Source organism: Sylvia atricapilla, chromosome 2 (assembly GCF_009819655.1).
Source record: "Sylvia atricapilla isolate bSylAtr1 chromosome 2, bSylAtr1.pri, whole genome shotgun sequence".
Classification (NCBI taxonomy): domain Eukaryota; kingdom Metazoa; phylum Chordata; class Aves; order Passeriformes; family Sylviidae; genus Sylvia; species Sylvia atricapilla.
The window spans coordinates 12,274,191-12,295,090 of record NC_089141.1 but is presented as its reverse complement, the minus strand read 5'-3'; the positions used below and the strand labels follow the sequence as shown (position 1 = coordinate 12,295,090).

At 38.0% G+C, this 20,900-nt stretch overlaps 1 protein-coding gene across 2 annotated transcripts in view; it reads right to left on the bottom strand.

Annotated features, from left to right (window-relative positions):
* The window catches only part of EPHA6 (EPH receptor A6), a 366,464-nt gene that overhangs the window by 269,002 nt on the left and 76,562 nt on the right, over positions 1-20,900 (bottom strand). For both annotated transcript variants that reach the window (XM_066340828.1, XM_066340827.1), the window contains one exon: positions 10,548-11,211. In XM_066340828.1, coding sequence (XP_066196925.1) covers positions 10,548-11,211 — 664 coding nt within the window. The remainder of the gene's footprint in view (positions 1-10,547; positions 11,212-20,900) is intronic.

Sequence of the window (20,900 nt, the reverse complement as noted above, 5' to 3'; positions counted from 1 at the left end):
AAACAAGAAATTTGATTTCAAACTTTTAGTCACCTGATCAAGATAAAAAGAAACAATTTAGCCCCCACAACCCAAAACAATATAAGTATAATATGTAAAGAAAAAAAGACCATGAAAACCAAAGCAAACATGAATATTTCAAACCTCAAATACTAATTCTTTGTGATTAGAATCTGATTTTCTGACCAAAGTTAAACCTTTTATGTGATTGCCACAAAGAAAAAAAATCCAAGATATCCAAAAGCCACTTAAAATGGAGTTTTGAATTTTCTATACTGCACTAGGAAATTTTTTTTTGCCTCTATCACTTTACTTAACATTTAGTAAGGAAAGAATATAAAAGGAAGAAAAAAAAAATGATCAATCTAGATTTTTCCTCCAGAACTTTCTTCTGAAGAGAATTCAGGTCTTTAGTAAGAATTGAAAAAGACTTTTTGCAAAACAAAAATTCCTTCACAGAATTTCTCTTACTAACATGGTTTAACATGATCTGCTAATTGCAGTAACTGGGTATATAATATTACACAATTGAAATAAGTAGGCAAAATGGTAATATTTCCTAGTTTACAAAGAGAAATACACACAGAAGTAATTAAATGTATTATTAATTTACTGCATGTCAAAGAATCTCTATTCAGATCTTAAAAGGAAAAATGTATATTTCCTCATAATCTGCAATTTGCCTTTCTTGGTATCCTAAATGCTACAAATCAACCCTGTCTCCAGGCATTCCACTTGGACTCTCCTCAGCGTCTTCACCACCTCCTGACTTTTTGCCTTCTTTTATTTTTGCCATTAAATGTGGTGGAAAATTTGATCTGCCTTAAAATAAAAAAAATACTTTTACAGCTTTCATTCCAGTCTCTCACCTCCCAACGATACTCCACCTAAGCTCTCACTATCCTTATAAAGGTATCTTGACCATACATGAGAGTAATTATTAAATGACATTTTAAAATGGTGGTTTCTCAAATATTGATTAAAAATAACTGCAAGAAAAATGGCAACAGGAAAATATGATGAGGAATATTACCACAAGCACGACCTATAAATATTCACTAAGTGAAATATGTACTTTGGGACACTGAAATATTCATTAAATTTGGGAAGGGCTGTTGCCTGTCTCAATTTCTTTCTGAACTAGCATTACACACAGATACTGGAACCTAAAAATCTGCACATATTGAAATAACTCTTTAATATGATTTCTCAGTTCTTCCATCTTGATGGCTCAGTTTCTGCTTGAAGATTGGTTTGCAGTAAAACTGAAATCTACATTTTGATTCTGCATAAAAGATAGAGTGCTATTAAATTCACTGTTCCACAGGGACTTTATTAGGGCTGCCTCTGAACTGTGCATCATTTTAATTAGAATTAACACTTTCATCTTGTTTATGAATATATGTAAGATAAGCTTTGAAATATTTAACATCTGGGAATACAGTCAAGCTGTCACAGCAAAATTAAGACATTTCACATCCATAACGATTATTATATAATAGCCAGATACCAAATAACTAAACATTCATTGTTAGCATTTGGAGCATAATCTCTCCATGCATACATTTTCCATGTCCTTTGGGAATTTATTCATGCTTTGATCAGTATCCCTTTGAAGCAACTTTTCTTTAAAGAGAGACATTTCAAGTGCAGTCCTTGACTGCGTTAGATGTTTCCCTGGTAGGTACCAGACCTGTTTTACATAATTTATTCTGCTGTTAGCACACACATCCCTAGATACACAGCTAGAACAGCACAAGCTCACTGCAGCAGGTTGGTTCCCAAGGATCGCCTTCCCTTGCTGGGATATTTACTCTGCAGGATAGAAGGATTCATAGAAATGCCTGCTCAATAGGCCACCATCTCCAGGTCAGCAACCTCAGGAAACTCAAGGTTCTTCCCAGCAGAATATTCTCCTGGGATCTGCTGACATTCCTGAAGGTAAAATTAAGAGGGCTGGAAGCTAATAAAAAAAAAAATTCCACTAAACCCTTCAAGAGAGAACTTCCAGCACATCTACTAAAACACTACAGGGCTGTGAGACATGTCAAACAGTAAATCTTTGCTAATTTAGATCTAGAGTTTCTTTCTCAGAATTTGGCATCCAAACCTAAGGTAACTGACATTTTGGAGTTCCAGTTACTGATCCTCTCTTCCTGCCAAGAGCCCTGCAAGAGTCTTCCAACAGCAGGGCAGCTCCAAACCCAATCCATCTTCATGACTTCTCTTGAAGCTGCTGAGGATGGAAAAATCTCCAAGTGGTGCCTCCCCTTTCACAGGAGTTATTCTTCCTTTCCCTTTCCTCTAGCACAAAAGTGTCAGTGAGATTTTGTCATTAACAATACTGCTTATGCCATCCGACTTTTTGGATTTTTTCCCATTTAGCAAGAACTTAAGATCGTGAGTAGCCACCAAACTGCTTCACCCAAATAAAACCCCCCTCACATGGCAAGTTTTGGTTGGTGCAGTTTCGGAGAACCTTTTGAATACCACTGCCCATAAAGTCTAAGTTATTATGTGACACAGAACGACCTTACAGTCTACACAAGTTTTTCTAAGACAACTGATACTATTTTTTTATATTATTCTCCACTTCAAGGTTTAGGAAGAAAAGGCAAAGTGTGTTGGCTAAAGGAAATTATGTCTCATTTGCATTATTACTGAGAATTGCAAAAAGCAAATATAGTTCAAGTTTTCAAACACCTACACACATTATTTTGTGTTCAAGACAAACCTCCTCAGAAATCTCTCTGTGCATTCACTCCTGCTTGTGATTCCTAGGCCACGCCATGCCACAGAAAACCTCTTATTGATCACTTCTGAAATTATATTTCTCAGCACAAATGCTTTAATAATGGACTGAATAAAATGATGCTAAACCTCTATGGGAACTGTTTCATTACAGAACACGCTTTATGGTTTATTTGTGAATGTGTTACTGATTAATAACCTGCCTCAGAGAAAGTACTGTGATTATCTTCAGATTTTGGACCTCCACTTTATGAGTTCTTGAAGGGGACATAAACTATACTAAAATAATTACAATATTCTAAAATGTTTCAATTATTTCCAAGCATAAATTTAAGTGCTTTTGCTCAGAAGCTCAGGGGAAAAAAAAAAAAAAAAAAAATCGACAAAAAGAAAAAAAACCTCATTCCTAGATTTTGAGAATTTTTGAGCCATTATATCACATATTATAATCTGTAATGTATATTATATAATTAGAATTATATATATTCTACAGTTTGAGTCCAATTTCTCATAATTATTGAAAAATCCACAATCTACTGTAGTGTAAAAACTTGGAAACTTTCATTGAACACTACGACTAAAATTTTTTCTCTTAGCTTCTAGTTATTTTTCAAGGCTCCAACAGGAATAACAATTCTAGAAACTGAATTTTCAAAGACAAATATATCAAGCCCTTATTATGCCAGAACTGTTATTCTACTGTAAGAAATGGCCATGGAAATCCTTAAAACACAATTGTGCTGTGCACACAAGTTGTGTTCCTTTGTATATTGGTGGGCAAGTTTGTCACAGCTTTCTCACAAAGGATTTCTCTTTCATAAATTCTAACAAATTCCACAAGTAGCACAAAGCATTTTGTATTCCACAAGTGTTATCAGGGCTTTGTAAGTGAAGCATTATGGTTTTACTCTCCCCCATTTGCTGGTCACACAAGGCCTCTTTCCAAACCCAGAAAGATGCACATTTCCAGCTCATTGAGGAAACCTGTGTGCTGAGGATCTACTCAGCCATAAAAAACCCCACCACATTTCCAGATGCAGGAAAGCCTCCTCAACTGTAGAAAGATTCAAATAACCAGTGATGAAAGTTTACATTCACCAAATACAGCAGGCCAAGGCTTTCACTCAAACCAAACTCACCCCCATTCAATATATTTGACTGTTGAAACAGTGGAGGCTGATCATGTGTAAAGTGCAATGAACTTTTCCAAGGCAAATTAATGTGAAATGTTTGAGCCAAAGCTTCAGCTGCTGACTCCCAGAAGGAGGAGGAAAAAAGACAAGCAAGGAAAAGCTGCATTATTCAAGAATGGAGGTCACAGTTTCTGAAAGTGTCTCTAGGAAGTGATACACATTTTGAGGACAAATCCTAGGACAGTGAGGAACACAGGACAATTACAGAGTCAGTGCATTGCTTCTCCCCTTCCTGCCACACTACAGCATCCAAACTGTCAGTCTTCATGATTTTTGGCAACACAGGAGAAACTTCAAGTGAAAAAATAACCAACGGTTTTACAATGTACTTAGTCTGTATACAGTTGAATAGATGGACAGATAACTCTTACAGAAAATATAATACAAGTGTAAGACTGCTTGTTCCTGTTAGTATCACAATTTTTTCCATGTGGCCATCACTGCAGTGCACTTCATTCAGCAGAGCAAGAGCAAGTAACTAATTTACTGAGGGCTGCTGCTAATGTCAAATCATGCAGCTCTGTTACCAAGTCACACAACAACAGCAAAATCAATCCCTGCAGTCCCTTGGACAATTTTTGTCCAGTGTTTATCAAGGATAGCTGGTAGGATCAATATCCAGCAATATTCACTAACACAAAACCTGAGGCAAAACACACTTGAGTTATCAGCATTCTTTTGTTGCTTAAGTTTCATGTCTGTGTGTACAAACAGAAAAATTGAAGTTTTTGGTCTGAAAACTTGCTATTTAACCTCAGCTGGCTTCCTTGTTCTGCTACCAGGGCAGGTTTCTATTCAATGCACATTTCATTATCAGAGTGAAAAACAGCAATGTCCAACATTAATTCAGTTTGCAAACACTAAGTTTTCTATTTATGCATAATTTATTTAGGTGCAGTTACAAAATCAAGGCTTTGATTTGAATTTTTTCAGAGAAATATTCTGGAAACCAGGTTACAGTGGCTATTGTAAGGTTCTTTATTTGCTCAAAATAACACAAGTATGACATGACAAGAATGTGAAAACAACTTTTGTTCATTTACTATCACTGGAGTTTCCTTACTATGTAAACTCAAACGTAAAGGCATTTGATTGTCCTTTAAATCCTTACTTCTGAAGCAGTATCTCTTTTCAGCTGTTTCATCAGACTTTTTGTGTTACAATTTATCCAGCTGAACAATATGCAGATGACTGCAGATTAAGTAAAAAGGGTTGGTTGTGAGCCACAATGTGAGTTTATACAGCACTGAGATTTTTCTGGATGTTAACTCAGGCAAATATTAATGACAGGTGCCCTCAGTTACTAATTTAATTCCTACCACTTTGCACAAAAACAAACAAACAAACCCAAAACCAAAAGACCGCTCCACCTCCCCCAAAAAATCAAAATCAGTAACCAACTTAAATATCCCCATTTTTAAGGCACTGAAAAGAAGACAAAAAAATTCCTGGAATTAAAAATGAAAAAAAAGCCAAACAAATGAAAACACAACAAATAAATCCTAAACCAGAAACAGCCATCAAAACAACCTAAAAGGGTTTAATAAAAGGTGAAATTTCTGAATACAGCCAAGTCAAACTTCTCTACATTGGTACAAGTCACTAAAAATTTGTCCTTCTGACAGTAAGATCCCATCAATGCCACAGTTCACCATCCCTTATTTGCCAGGCAACAATGTTATTTTTAATTCACACTAATTTCAAGCTGTAAGGACAAAATGGTTTTCATTGTGCAAGTGAAAAAAGTACAAATGAAAGAGATACAGCCTGAAATAGCTTGGCCCACGACCTGCCATTTAGAAGTTAAAACCATGATATAGGAAGAGAAAAGTGCTGCCAGTAGCATCTGCAATGTCCCTTCAGAACAGAGAGTAATTTAAATTTTCACCTACTGCAAATACTCTTTTTTCTAAAGTGTACAGCCCTTGAGTTCAGAGCTTTTCCATATGCCAGCAGCTAGTGGTTCAGTATATTCAGAAGCTTTAAACAGGTCACTGTCAATTACTTTTCTCTACTCTTACCCTCAGATTTGCTATTACCCACAACATTTTTTTTTCCCCTGTCCTTGTTCTTGCATTGTACTAAAAACATCTATTAAGCACTTCCACCTAAGAGGTGAATCTGAATTGAAAAATCCCAATTCAGCTTGATGTATATTGAGAATTGGAAGTTAAAATTTGTGATGAGTTTCACAGATGTCATGCAGCCCTACACAGGCTAAAGAGGAGGTTTTTGAGTGAAAAATATATCTCCCCAATAATAATCACAAAGGTTTCAAGTACTACCAATGAAATAGTGAAATCTAGAGCTCTGCAGACTCACATAAACTATGTAAAATAAACCATCATTGCTTAAGCACAGGAAGAAAGGGAAAAACGCTTTCAGAGAAGTCACAAAGTTAACAATCTGTTAAAAATTTCAATAAACATATGGCTGTTTACTTGAAAAAAAGTGAAGGCAATTATTTAATTTTTTGAATTGACTAATAAGTCAGACACTATTGAAAAAAACCCAACTAATTAAAAGACAACTATTTAAATTATCTCCATGAGAGATCAAAGCAGAGAGGACTGTGACTGCCCCATTCTGGAAGAGACACAAAAGTCTGTGGATCCTTAATCCTCAATTCATTTCATCCTCTTTGACGAACACATGTCTCTGGCTGACAGGAAACTGAAATTTGAAATTTTACATTGAAATTTACCTTTAACTTACATGAAATTTGAAGTTTACATTTACATCCCTGTATCTTAGGGACCTACTCCAGCACATGTGAGTATCCCAGCTCTGCTGCAGGACGGACTCTGGTGGAAAGATTTTCCCTTAAAAAGCCAATTCGTAGCCATGGAAAATTTTCTATTTAATCTCATTTTGTCCCTTTTTTTGCAGTCAAAAACCTTTCTATGCTTTTCCTTTAAAGATGGTCCCTTCAGTGTCTGGTAAGGATTTGATCTCATGAGCAAATAAGCACATGGAAGAAAACCCCAAAGGAACCTTGCACAACACTGCATCTGTAACTTGTGGTACCAAAGCACTTTATTCCTCCTTTTCCTATTTTGATGCCAACACAGAGGTAACTAAAGCATGACTGTAACATGAACTGCTTGGTTTTCAATAACAAAGCCATGCTACAGGCACATATAGGTAGAGGAGATTAGTTAATACTTGAGAGTTTCCCACTGGATCAGATGGAAGGGCTGAAGTACACAAAGATTGCCTTCCAAAGCAGAAATCCTAGCACTGAAACATAACCACACATTCAAGTGATGAATAATGGAAAGAAGTGTTTGTTCAGTTAAAAACTCCATGTGTTCAGGCATTAGTATCCCTAGGAAGTGTTGTTCAGTCAACTCAAGGTCAGATAATTTGAATTTTACATTTTCACTTCTTACTCTATTTGTCTCAATTAAAATAAACCAGGTGAGTCTGTCAGTGCCTGCTGTTTTACATTTTTAACACTTAGCATTGCTTCAGCTATACAATATATACCCCACTTTGGGAGTGGCAGTTTCCTAAGAATATTCCTCAAGAAGCACCAACTTTTTATGGCTGGTGAAATACACTTTTGCACTGTGTTTGATTGGTTAGGACTAAAGGAAAATCTGAAATTACTATAATAATTAGTATTTGCTATATATAATTGAATTCTTCTTTGCAATTAATTCCGAACCTTGAATAATTCAGATAACTTTTGGTAAATCATTAAAAAGTCAGACTTCAGTTAACAGTCATCCAATTATTTCTATATCATGCCCAAACAGAACTGAACCATTATGACTTAAGTTTTTAAAATGTTCCCTGTAATGACTGTTTGTTCCTATGCAAAAAAAACCCCACCACAAAGTCCTGATATGACCTGTATGTATTATACATTTGATAAATTTAGCACAACTCATATCTTGGGCTGACATTCAGAGAACACAGAGTCTTGAACATGCCACTTGTAATCGTTGTTTACCAGAATCCTGTGCAGTATCTTCTCCTTCTAGGCTGCAACTTGGTACTGGGGCTGGCATCAACAAATTAGCAAAGCCAGCAGCTCATATCAGAGCCATTTTTGACCAGCATTGCCAAATTATGGGTTCTAATTTATTCATTATGCCTAAAGGTAAAGAAGAACATGTGAATGCTGCTGCTATTTCAGAATTTTGAGGGGAAAAATCTTGAAAAGTTGATTCAAATCAATGACTGAGAGATTGTTTATGTGATAAATTTAGAGAAGATCGGCATATTCCAGGTTATCCCATTAAAAATATGCAGAACACACAAATACCTGGGAATCTTTTGCAGTCAATGCTACTTCCCCCCCAGTTGACTTCAGAAAACGAAGACAGTCCCAAATTAGTGAAAAATTCCTTACTGAATGTCTCTGAGCTCAGCAGAGTTATTTGGGTATATATTTAACAGGGATGGATATTATAATCCACTTGGGTATTCTTTTCAGACACTTTGGCTCTGAAATGATGATTTTAAAAGAAAATACAATAGATAAGGAACACTGGGAGATCCATAGACAAAGAGAGAGATCCATAAATCTGACATATATTGAAATAATTGAAATGTTGCCAGTTAGGAAAGCAGGTAAATGAGACTTAGGCAGCTGCAAATAAGCTATGATTTTTAACAGCAGTAGTAAAACTGATCAAAGACTGGTTTTATTCCCATTCTTACTGCTTTGCAAAATGATGAGCAATGACAAAGGCAGAATATCCTTCCTTATGCCACTTAGTGTTTTGTGACTAGAGATCCTGTACCTCCACAAATAACAAAATAGAAACTTATTCTTTAAGTTCTGTGACAGAGAAGTCATATTTGCCGTGAACTGCTTATCCCTCAATGAGCCACAGGCTGAGGTATAAAAAGTTTGACATCATTTCTAAGTAGAAAAAATACATTCAACTATTAGGTAAGCACTGCCCACCACTCAATTATATGTCAGAACAGACTTCAAACTGCAGAATTATTATTTTGACTGTTATTTTCATGCAAAAGATGGTTCTCTCCTGAGTAGGTCACAGATTATGCCTGCACAAAGCACTGACAGAATGGTGCAAAATACTTTCAAGACTCAAATTGGCAGCTCCAGCAGGGGAATGGGAGGGACAAAAGAGCTTTGTGTTGGGGTTTGGGGGAAAAACTCAAAAGATACGAGAATTTTATAAATAAATATCAGCTCTTATCAGGCTAGGATAGAGTGGCTACTAGTTTTCCCCCACCTAGTCCCCAGCTCGCTGCTTCTCCAAAAAGCAGCTCAGTGTAAATCTTAAAATTTTCCCCTCAGAGAGTTCATAATATTCAGGTATATTTTTATTTCATGGATACCAAAGAGTTTGCTCACAATTTACTAACAAACGACATCTCTTTTAAACCTTGAATTTGTTATTCATGTCTCAGTCAAGAAGCAAAGTCTCAAAATAGAACATAATGGCTGTCTGAAAGATGTCTATCAACACACATCTCATGGTTCAGTTCACAACACTCAACAGCCACACTGAAAAAATCCCATTGAACAAATGCTTTGCCAGCTGTCCAAATATGCATCTTCACCACCAGCTCTGACACAAATAGGGCCACCCTGAACAGGAACCCTTCCCTCATGGTTTACACACTGCAGAGTGGGAACTACTGGAATTAAATTGTGCACTTTAGTTACAAAAGCATCTCATGCAGTTGGACTTGCCTTGGGCATGACATTCACAAAGCAATGCAAGACAAATGAGCTCTGAAAAACTGTCAGGGAAAAAAGAGGACAAATATTTAGATTCACTGTAGAAGATTAAATTGACAACATCAACCTATGAAAATTATTTCAAAACATATGGAAGCTCTATTAGATTAGAAATTGCCAAAGTAGTAATTTGTAATTCTTGGGGCAAACAGGTAAGAATATGCCAACACTCATGGGTTTGGGTACTCCATTTCACTTTGAAGGTCCTGTTCAGCAGATCAGATGGCCAGCTGAATGGCCAGTGGAGTCAATGTAGTGCAGAAAACATTTCTGGGAGACTTTGGCTGCTGGCTATATTGCTCATGTACATATCTAGTGTCTGACTCACTTGCATAATGGACAGGAATTCATTCAGCATTAAAGTTTCAGAGAAAATCCTTATCCCATTAAGAGCGAAACCTTTTGACATTATGTACAGAATTATTCTGGCTTCCAATAATGACATTGTCAACATTGTATCTTTGCTACGAGTGTATTTTGATAATTAATGCCAGCGAGATCAGACAACAAAGTGAATTTGATTTTCTAATTAAAGTGCATAGTGCTTTTAATGCTCTCCATTATCCAAGGCTGCTGTGCAGCTTGCCTAACACCATCCAATCTGAGGAATTCTTTAGCAGAAGAGCAGAGTCATTTTTGTAAAGGATGGGTACAGACTCTCTCTTCCCCTTTTTGCAACAAAGCCAATATTGAATCACCGCAGACAGCCTCAGCAGCCACTGACATATCATTGTTCACAACCATTACTACAGAAAAAAGCACCTTATTCTCAAGTCATTTTGAAACTATTACGGATAGTGGAAGAGAATATGACAGTATATGACTTATCTTGAATTTTTTTTTAAAAAAAGAAAAATCAAACAATGTTTTCTTACCATGGCAGGAACCATCCAGTTCTTCATACCCCACACTGCAGATGCATCGTCCCAGAGGCACCAGCCAATCCCCATCTGCCCCACAATACAATTTTGGGGTGTCCCGTTCCTCAGCGCTCTTTACGCAGGAGCCCCGCACTTCCACCAGCGAGGAAGAATCCACCCTGGGAATGGTGTCAGGAAACATGGCCAAGTTTCGCACCGTGAAAGGGCACTTCTTGTAATAGACACGAACTGACACCAAAGCAATGCACGCTCCAATGTCCTGGAAAGCGAGATAAAACCCCTTCTTGTTGATGGGCCCGACCTCACGAACCTCCGTGTTCAGCTTGAGGATGCGGTCGCCCAAGTCCATCTGGGTGAAGCTCTCATCGGCAGCTATGGTATCAATTTTAGTGTACTGGCTTGGCTTGAACTTCACTCCATGAGGCTCATCTGACTCCACGTAGTAGAGATTGAAGGTTTCCTTGCAGGTGCCCAGCACCCAGGGGATGCTGTTGCAGTCCCTCAGGGTGAACTTCATCTCCACGTAGATTTTCTGCGCGGCGTCGCGGGACACCCAGTTGGTTTGCAGCCAGTTGTTCTGGTTGGGCTCCATCACGTTGCACACCTGGTAAGTGTGAATGGGACGGTTGTGCTCGTCCATCTCAGTTATGGCATCCCACTGGAAAGAAAATCAAAGGGTTTGAAAACCAGGAAAAGTATGTATTATGCATACACACACATGTGTGTGCCCCATGTATATACACCTATGGATTAATTACGAATAATTACTTCAAGTTTAGTGGAAAAGCACTAGTTAAAAGAAGATAACTATAGAACACCAGACAAGTTTGATTACAGAAACGCCCCAATAAATTTTTATTAAATAAAACATGAAAAAATTGCTGGAGCCTACCAAAGAAGGAAATACAGGCCATGTTTATATTTTTTATATATATATATCTTCATATACTTTGTATTAAAGGCTCACCAAATGCTTATTATATAATCCACTACTCCAAAAGATTACCAACATCACGAAAATAGCTTCAATATAACAATCAATTTTCTTCTGAGCAGTCATAATATCAATGTAGCACTAGAGATTTTTTTTTTTTAAATCAAAACACAGAACTATTTATCGATCTGTATACAAAAATATTGTGTCCCACCAGAAGTTGTAGCTTGGCTTACAGATGTACTGATCCATTGGGGTAGAAGCAGAAGGAAAAAAAAAACAAAAAAAAAAAAAACAAAAAAAACAAACTAAGAACTAAAACCAGCCAACATTAAAGTCATATTTAAAGGAAAATATGCTGTATGCTCCAGAGAGGTCTCAAAACAACAACAACAACAAAAACCCACAAAAAAAAACCAAACACCAAAAATCACCAAACAACTCTCCATCAAACTGAACAGAATTAACAAGTAGACAGTTGTTTTAAAAACATACAAGAGCTTTCCAAACTGGCATAGGCCAGCTTAAAATAAAAGCTTCAACATGCTACTGTCTCTTAAAATCATTAAGGAAGAAAAAAAAATCCAAAATATCCTCCTCTTACCAGGGGATTCTCTTTAGAAATATTTATATATTCACTCTGCATCAACATCGCAATTTGAACTAAGGCATTAAAGCCCTAAAGTTAGCTGTTAACCATGCAGTTAATAGTATAAAATCTATTACTTCTGTAGGAAAGCAAAGGCTCAGCACTTCAATAAGTGGTTTCAAAGAATAAAACAAAATGGATTGATCAAACACGGACAGGGCTTTAGTTCATTCAAAGCAGATCTCATGCTTTGTGCCTGTGCACTGTGCTCCCAGATAGCCTGCTGAGATCTCCCATTTCAGAGCAATTTACCTTTGGGCAAGAAAAATGTTTAAAATCTGCAAAACTGTTTAACAGAAGCAGTAGTGCAAACATCATACATACAAAATATTTGGGAAAAGATTAACATTGAACATCTCAATCCAGCCATTGCACCGGGCCATGGGGGTAAGGTATGGCTACAAACACAGAATGTGCTCTTAGGTACCAGTCCTAGAGACTGAATGGAACAAGGTGACTTCCACCACCCCAAAACATCATTTCCAGTGACTGAAAAGTCTGACAGAACTCACTCTGTCACAGTCTCTAGCATGGACACAGTCTCTCTGTGTGAAATACCATCTGCTTTTAATTTTACATGAGAGCTGCATTTCTCATTTGATAAAAACAGTCAGGAAAGGCAGCAGCTGAATTCAGTGCAGGCAACAAAAAGCCAAACAATTTATCAAACACACAGTTTTTCTTTTGGGTGTATTTTATATTATAGCTCTCATTAAATCAAATTTTAAGTTCAAGTTGTGCAAAACTTTAAAACCAAATGAACAAAAGCATCTCACTGGTGATGTTTGCACAAGAATGTGGTGGCTCCCACAAAAATCCCTGACCTGACACTCACAAAACTTGGTAGGACTCGTCTGGCTTAGACGAGCTGACAGTTCACACCTCCTCCAAACTTCACCCATCCCACTGTGCTGCTTTACCTTCAAAACCTTTTGATTACAGTCCTTTCAAATGAGGAAAACCTCTGCTAATGCTGACACAAGCAGAAGCAGCAGCATAAAGCTAATTCTTACACCTGGAGTTCCAGGACTTACGGAAAAGACATGTTAAAAGCATAATTTGGAGGAAAGACTTCAAAATTCTAGTTGAATAATGGAATAAAAACCAGCTTGGCTAAGAGGTAACATTTTACATGCAGCATAAAGGAGGAGTAAATCACTGAAATAGAAGAATGAACAATTTGAAGATCAGTGGAGAGAAGATTCCAAGATTATTTGTCACATCCAAGTACAAAATATGAGATTAGGCTACACTGGGATTTTAGTTAGATAAAGTCTCAGAGGTTTGCATACCTCTACAAACTACTTTACAACCCTTCCTTTTTAAACTTCACTAATATCCAACAGCTATACAGAGAACACTTAAGAGCAAATCACGTAACTTGAAGCTTGTATAAGCTATATGATACTGAAATCTATTTTCATTGATTCCAATTTTATTCTATTTTAAACCAAAACAGTGGAGATTAAAAAAAAAAAAAATATCAGCAAGACCCTTTTACTACACATCAGTACTGAAAGCTGTTCCAATTAATAGGGGTAGATATATCAAGCAGTTGAAAATATCTACTTCCTAATGAGCTGATATCGAGGTAAACTTCACATGTAGTGAAAGACACCTCTCCCACAAGCTGCCACACTGATTGATGGATTAATATTGGGTTCTTAGTCTCAGATAACAGTTATTGAGGCACCGAGCCCACAGCAGTTTGGTAACCTGGGATGGCAGTTTCAGAATCCCGCATACATCAAGATTCCTTATTGATATTTTACCTCATTTTAAGAAAAAAAGGGGACATCAATTGCTTAAGCCCATGACCTCACTCACCAGTTTATGGAAGAAACCATCTGCTCCTATAAATTTTGCTGTACTTATAACCTAAGCAAGAAGGTTTCCTCCCTTTTAGCCTCAGCATTTTACCCTAAGGATAATTCTCTAAAAATGAAGGGTTCTGCACCTGCACATACCTAACCAGGTATCTAAGCTCACCCCTGAACAAGAAAAGGTTGTAGCAGACTTCACACAAACACATTTAGGTATTAGGCACACAATGGCACCCTGGGTACAATATTTTACACAAACCACTTCTTGAGCAAAACACATGGGGATAAGCACTGACTTGCCATGCAGAGAACTCAAAGTTGTGCCTGAAAATAATGAGAGAGGAAACCAGGGAATAAAACCTGTTGACTTCAGCCATTCTGCATTTTACTATCTGCTAAGATGACGCAATCGTTAAGGTAAATCCACAGTGGTGATAAGTCTTACCCTTATCTGGCAACAAAAGGAAGGTTTCCATTCTAAACTGAGGAACAAAATATAAAAGGTTCATGCTACACACATCTGGTTTACTCTCTTGGCTTCAGCAAGTGAAGTAATTTCAGAAATGGAGTTGTCAGGTACTTCTCACACACAAACATAGGCTGACATTTGAAAATTCACTGAACCTGAACTGTAGAAATGCAATTTGCTGACATATATATCCCTCATTGCCCACAAGCATCCACCTGAGACAGCTCAGTTAAAAAGTCCATCCTATAAAAGGGATGGACTGTGTTTGTTGTGCAGAACTGCTACTATCCAGGAAAAACAGTCTCAAGAAAGTTGCAAGTCTACACCACTCATGTACCCAAAACCAGCTAAATAAACATTTCCTTAACTTATCACATGCAATGAGGATAAAAAGAATGCAAACAGTGTTTTCTCTAAATTGCTCTATTTTTTTGCCCCAGTAAATGGCTTACTACTTACTTAGGCCATCCCAGATCTCAGCTGGGAGTCACCTAATGAAATCTACACGTACAGGACTCTCTCAGCTGCTCACTCCTGACAATCTTATAAATCCCATTTCCATGGAAACAAGTGCAATGGTAAAAATAAAGAGAGTTTAAAAAACTCCCTTGTACTAATCTCCAGTGAGATGATCTTAATAAAAATGAGATCAGCAATGTCCAAATGAGGAAACACCAGAGGAACACCTGCACTTGGCATGCGCAGCTGCCATCTGACAATACACATTTGCACACCTTGCTGCTGTGTTGACATTCAGGCAAAGCCAGCTACACACTACATAACAAAACTGAAGAAGAAGAAACTTATCTCAAAGGAACGTGCTTAGGAAATGAACATTTTAAGGCACAGTTGGCATTTACAAGGACATCAAAAACAGCAAGAGCAAAAAATACTTCGAAGAGCTACAGAATTGCTGTAAGTTAAAGGTATCAGGTTCATATTTTCCCCTTTCCCACTAATTCATTTTTCTTGGCCTTCACTTTCCCCAAGATCTACAATTCTATATGTGAAAACAGTTGCTGAGACCCCCAAAGATGAGTGATGATACTGAACTCCAAAAATATACCTATCTGAAAAAAAAGCAGACAAAATTCCCCAGCTATTTGTATATGTCTTACCTGTTAACATAGCTGGCAAAACAAAACAGCAACTCAAATACTTACGTTCTTACATTTAAAGTTAAGGGAGTTTAAAGGTGCTTAAAGGTAGCACAATATTATTAGTTCTGCAGGATTAAAATGACAACCACAACGCAGATTTAAAGGAAAATGTGACATCTGTTTTCTACACAGGCACAGAATATGAGAGCAAGAGGGCAAGCCCCACAAAATCTGTGGGGCATAACCACGCACCAATGAACAAGTTAAAAACAAAATGATGTTCCCACTGTCTGGGAAGGGCAGAGAAAGTGTAAGACAGAAGGCAGAGAGAATAATACATAATTCCTTCCATAACAGATCGTGAAAAAGTACATTCAGAAAAGAGATCTATGGAAAAATGTGGATAAAACCCAAGAGAATTCACACATATATGCATACACATGAAGGCTGTTTATAATAAACTGAAATATAACTGAAACTAGCCACTACTATACAAAATACATTTCTCCCCAGCACTCTGGAACAAGACCATTGTTTCCCTGAATGCATTATTGACTATAAAAGACTCAATAACTTGCATCAAGATCTGCAAGGATGGTGTGCCACACTGTAATTTGCTTTTTAAATGAGACACAGTAGTAAAACCTCAGCAGGTGGTGAGAGATGCCACAATTCTGTTGCAAAAAGTGCTGCTGATCACCCTTCCAGGGGCATCTTACCCCTTTGCAACACAACTTCAGAACTGAATGGAAAGTGAGAGCAGAAAGTCCACACCTTTTCAAGATACTACAGCTCATAACACTCAACCCTGCTGCGTGCCCTTCAAAAATCTGCCAGTGCACTGTCCCTGGGACCGAACTGCTCCTCTGGCCTCTGTCTTACAAAAGAAACAATAATAAAAAATACATAAACCAGTGGCTTTACAGCTATCTGCTGCTAGAATAGAGCTGGATCTGGCTAATCACAATAGTTGTGTGCTACATTTGGCTGCCAGCAGCTGCAGAGTCTGCTGTGATAAAACACAGAATAATGCTGATGCTGGCAGGGCAAGGGGAACAAGAGCCCAGCAGCCCTCACTCGGCTGAGGGAGATTTATGGGATCAACCAAGAATACCCAAAGAATGTGACAGCTCTAAACATCAACACACACCTGTTGAGACACAGGGTCTGCTGTGGAATAACAGATGTGTGGAGGGAAGGATCGAGTCTGGTCACTCAACAGAACCACAGACTGGCTTGGGTTGAAATGGACTTAAAACATCATCCATGGGCAGGGACTCCTTCCACTATCCCAGGCTGCAGCACCCACAGCTTCTCTGGGCAACCTGCTGTGGTTCCTAACCACCCTGACAGGAAATAATTTCCTCCTAATACCTAATCTAAACCTGCCCTCTTTCAGTCTTAAGGCCATTCTCCCAACCCATCCTATCACTACATTATTAAACGTAGTACTAAATTAATAAATATGATTAGTAAATGAGATATATTGTGACTTAAAATACACAAGTGTTAATACTTCAACAAGGACTGAGAAACAAATTACAACTACAAAATAATTAAATCAAACTGTAGGTATAATCCAATCAAGCTCCAACAATTACTAGCTGTTTAATAGTAGAAGACTTATTTGCTGCTGTGTTGCTTTATTTCCTAAAAATGGGGAGCTGCAGCAATCCTGGCTCTGCCCTTCCCAGCACCTCATACACTTGAAGTAACTGGAGCAGAATGTTACAACACTGCTCAGTGAAGCCACTGGGTACTTTGGTAATGCTGCACAATAGCTGTCTGCATCAGCTATGTGGCCTGGGGGACCTTGCTGGATCTCCAAAATAGCACAGATAATGTTGTGGTAAATGTTTGTGCATCCTCAGTTATTTAGAAACAGAAAAACAGTGTAGAGGAAGCTTTAAAAAAAACAAAACAGAACAAAAAAAAAAAACAAAAAAACAAACACCAAATAACAAACCTTGAGCAAGCTCTACATTTCTAGTTTAAAAATTTCTACAAATTCAGAGTTTGCCTGTTAATCTTATTCAGGTGCTTGTGAGCAGCCCTGGGCTGTCACATCACCACTGCAGTGGCTCTGACTCACCAAGCCCCTTGGTGCCTAAGCTGGGCCATAAACTCCCCCTGCCAGACCTGCACTTCCCATGAACTTGAACCATGCCAATTGGGCTGGCCTGCTGGGAAGCCAGAACAACTTTAGGGCAGGCAGAGATACTTGGTAGATTTTCTCAGCCCTCAGTCTGAGAGCTGACCTCGTCTGCCCCATGATACAATGCATATACCGAGTCAAATAACTGCTTTTACCACTTAAACTCCTCAGAAATTGTGCATTGCAACACATCACAAATTTGACTGGAACGCACAAGTTTGCAAATATTAGTTCTGTTTCCCTTCTTTCCCTGCTTTGAATCTACAACTCTGCTAACTGAAATTCCCCTTCAGCAGCAGAAAGATTTTCTGCCTTTACCATTCCAAGCAGTGGAGTTTTCAGTGAGCAGCACAGAACCCCAGCTCACCAGTGGTCCTGGCTATGAGCACCCACAAACAGGGCTATGACTCAGAGTTTCCCATTTTCATTTCCTGACTACTCACTCTGGGGGAAAAGGCATTTCAATACCACTAATGGCAGAAATTGTATAAATACCTTTTCAAGCTCCACATTTTCCCACTAAAAAGCAGTGGCTCTCAGAGGGATTTCTTTTATGTGGGCATTGGCATATTTAAATTCCTGCAATTAGCAAGCAGTCAATGAGGTTAATACAGATGAAGTGAAACCCAGAAGAGTATCTGTCCACTTCTTCCATCTCTCCCCAGTTTAAAAAAAAAAAAAAAAAAAAAAAAAAAAAAGAAAAAAAGGCCTTTTTCCTCTTCTTATTGCGTCTGTAGTAGTTCATTAGTGATTCTAATTGAAATTATACAAATGGAAACAATTAAAAATAATAATTACACAAAGCAGCTATGTAAGGCTTTTCATCTGTGGAGTGCTTTATAAACACTAATGCATTAATTCACCCTAGGACATAAAAACTAAAGAAGCAAAACTAAAGATATTAAGAGGAAGGTGAAGTGCCAGATCAGTGATTTTTACCAGCATGCTGTGTGTCAGGAGCTGTATCAGTGTGGATGCCCTGATCAGACACTACCCACAGGAGCTGAACTGATGACACTGCAAAGCTCCCCTGCAACACAACTCTTCCTTGGAGTATTTATTAATGGGCTCCTTCAGAACCACTCTCCATTCCCCTCCAGCTGTTGTGTGCCTGGTGAAGTGGAGCCCACTCCTGTGGCACACATCTGGCTGGAATACCTGTGACCAAACTGCTGCTGGAGAACTGAACATCTGCATCTTTCATAAATCATCTCCAGCCCCCAACCACCACCCTAACAAGTGCCATCACTATCTACAATTAACAAATTCATGACTTCGTTTTTTCTCAGGCTACTTATCCCTTCCAGGGAGAGGCTCAAAAGAGGGGGAAACCAAGATTAGAGCTATGTTCTAATTAATGCCACAAACTTATACTTATTGGCTTGCAAAGGATCATATTGATACACTCCAGTGAAAGCCAAAAGCAATGCTATCATATCCTGCTCATTTAACTGAGCCTAAAACCTCTGGAAATATAATCTGAGAGATGAACAGAAGAACCAGTTATCATAAGTGGAGCAAGCTGAATAACAACATCAGTAGCAGCTCAGTTCATTTGCATGTAAATTCATAAGCTGGTGTATTTCAGCTGTGTGCATTACAACCTTACTCATTTTCTAGGTTAAACAGAGCCATGCCAAAAAACTCTAAGGAATAACTTCTATTACCGGTTGCAAACATCCTTAAAGTGTCCAAAATGTGCTGAGAAATGAATACATAAAAATGAGAAGCCTACACTATTTTTAAAAGGAAAAAAAAACCCGACACTAACAAAGCTATCTATAGGAACCTTATCTACTATCCATATGAACCTGATCTATAATCTGTGAACTCCAAGGCGGGAACAGAGGAAAAAAAAAATAATAGGAGGAAAAATAAAAACAATTACCAGCATTTTCCAGTATATCAGTTTGTTCATCCTTCCTATGTAATTTACTTATTTACTGAGGACTTGTAAAGTAGCACTGGCTCCTCAGGGAGTTCAGACCCAGTCTTAGTTGTTAAAATGTCCTGGAAGGAAATAATTTGCTACCCTTCCCCAGCACTCCCTCCTTCCCTCCCACTTCTGATTGTACAAATGGAGGGAGCATCAAGTGAGTCTCAATTATCTTATACTATAAATAAGCTGGCATTAAACCCACTCCATTCACTACAATCGAGGAGTGCATCATCAAAACAAACCCTCAGACACCTAATTTCTACACTGTCCTGCATGTGAAAAGATATGAACTCTAATAACTTCCATGCTCTTTCAACCTCCCTCGTCTCATTACTCATATTTTCAGCTACACTGAAAGTAATTTTGTGAATCAACTTCTGGCAGAGCTAATGGGAGAAAGGAGAAAATTTCATTTGACTGTATTTCAGTTTATTGTAGGCAGGCCAGGATATCTTATGTAGGTTTGCAATCCCTTTAGGTTCACCCAAATTAGAAAGCAGCTAAAAGGTACGCGACAAAGAACTTTTTATCACAAGACATGGAGAGCTCCAGTAAGTACATTTTTTTCCCTAGGCCTGCTGTTCAAACTTCTGAAGGAAAACAACCTATGAAATTGCGGAGAGATTTATACATTTGCTTGTTCTAGTTTCAGCTCACAGTTATCTTAGAGCACCACAATCTCCCCAAGATACGTAGAACAAGCTCTGGCTTTCCAAAAGGACCTTGTTCACGACACAATGCGACATGAACCATGTGGGCACTCTGTGCTTGGGGCGTGTCCTGATCAAGGAGGTACCTAAATACATGTTAACAATTTTTAGCTTAATTTATTATTGAATTAATCTATTATTTTTTTTAACCTTTTGGATAATTATCCTTTTATTTTCCAGATACTGCAATTGCAAGAGCAGTACCTCACTTCAGTGTTAAGTACAATAAGACATTTTTCACCCAACTAGACCTAGAGCCTTATTTGGAACTTACTGTACATAAAAATCACTGCAGCTGGCAGGGGGTGGTCATGGAAAGTCAACTAGAGGTCAAATTAGATGTCAGGCTCTTTTGTAATTTACCAAAAGATTACACTTTGCACATTTATCTTCCAGAACCTTCTCTGTTGTCAGAACCAACTTGACCCTAAGAGAGCACTGCTTTATTAAGTTACAGCTGAACACAATTGTTGAGATGTTGGTCCAATGCCTCTAGTTAATATATCACCTACCAGCAGGATGCCCTTTTAAAGGAAAAGCCATTTATGTCTGTCATTTCAGAGCAGTA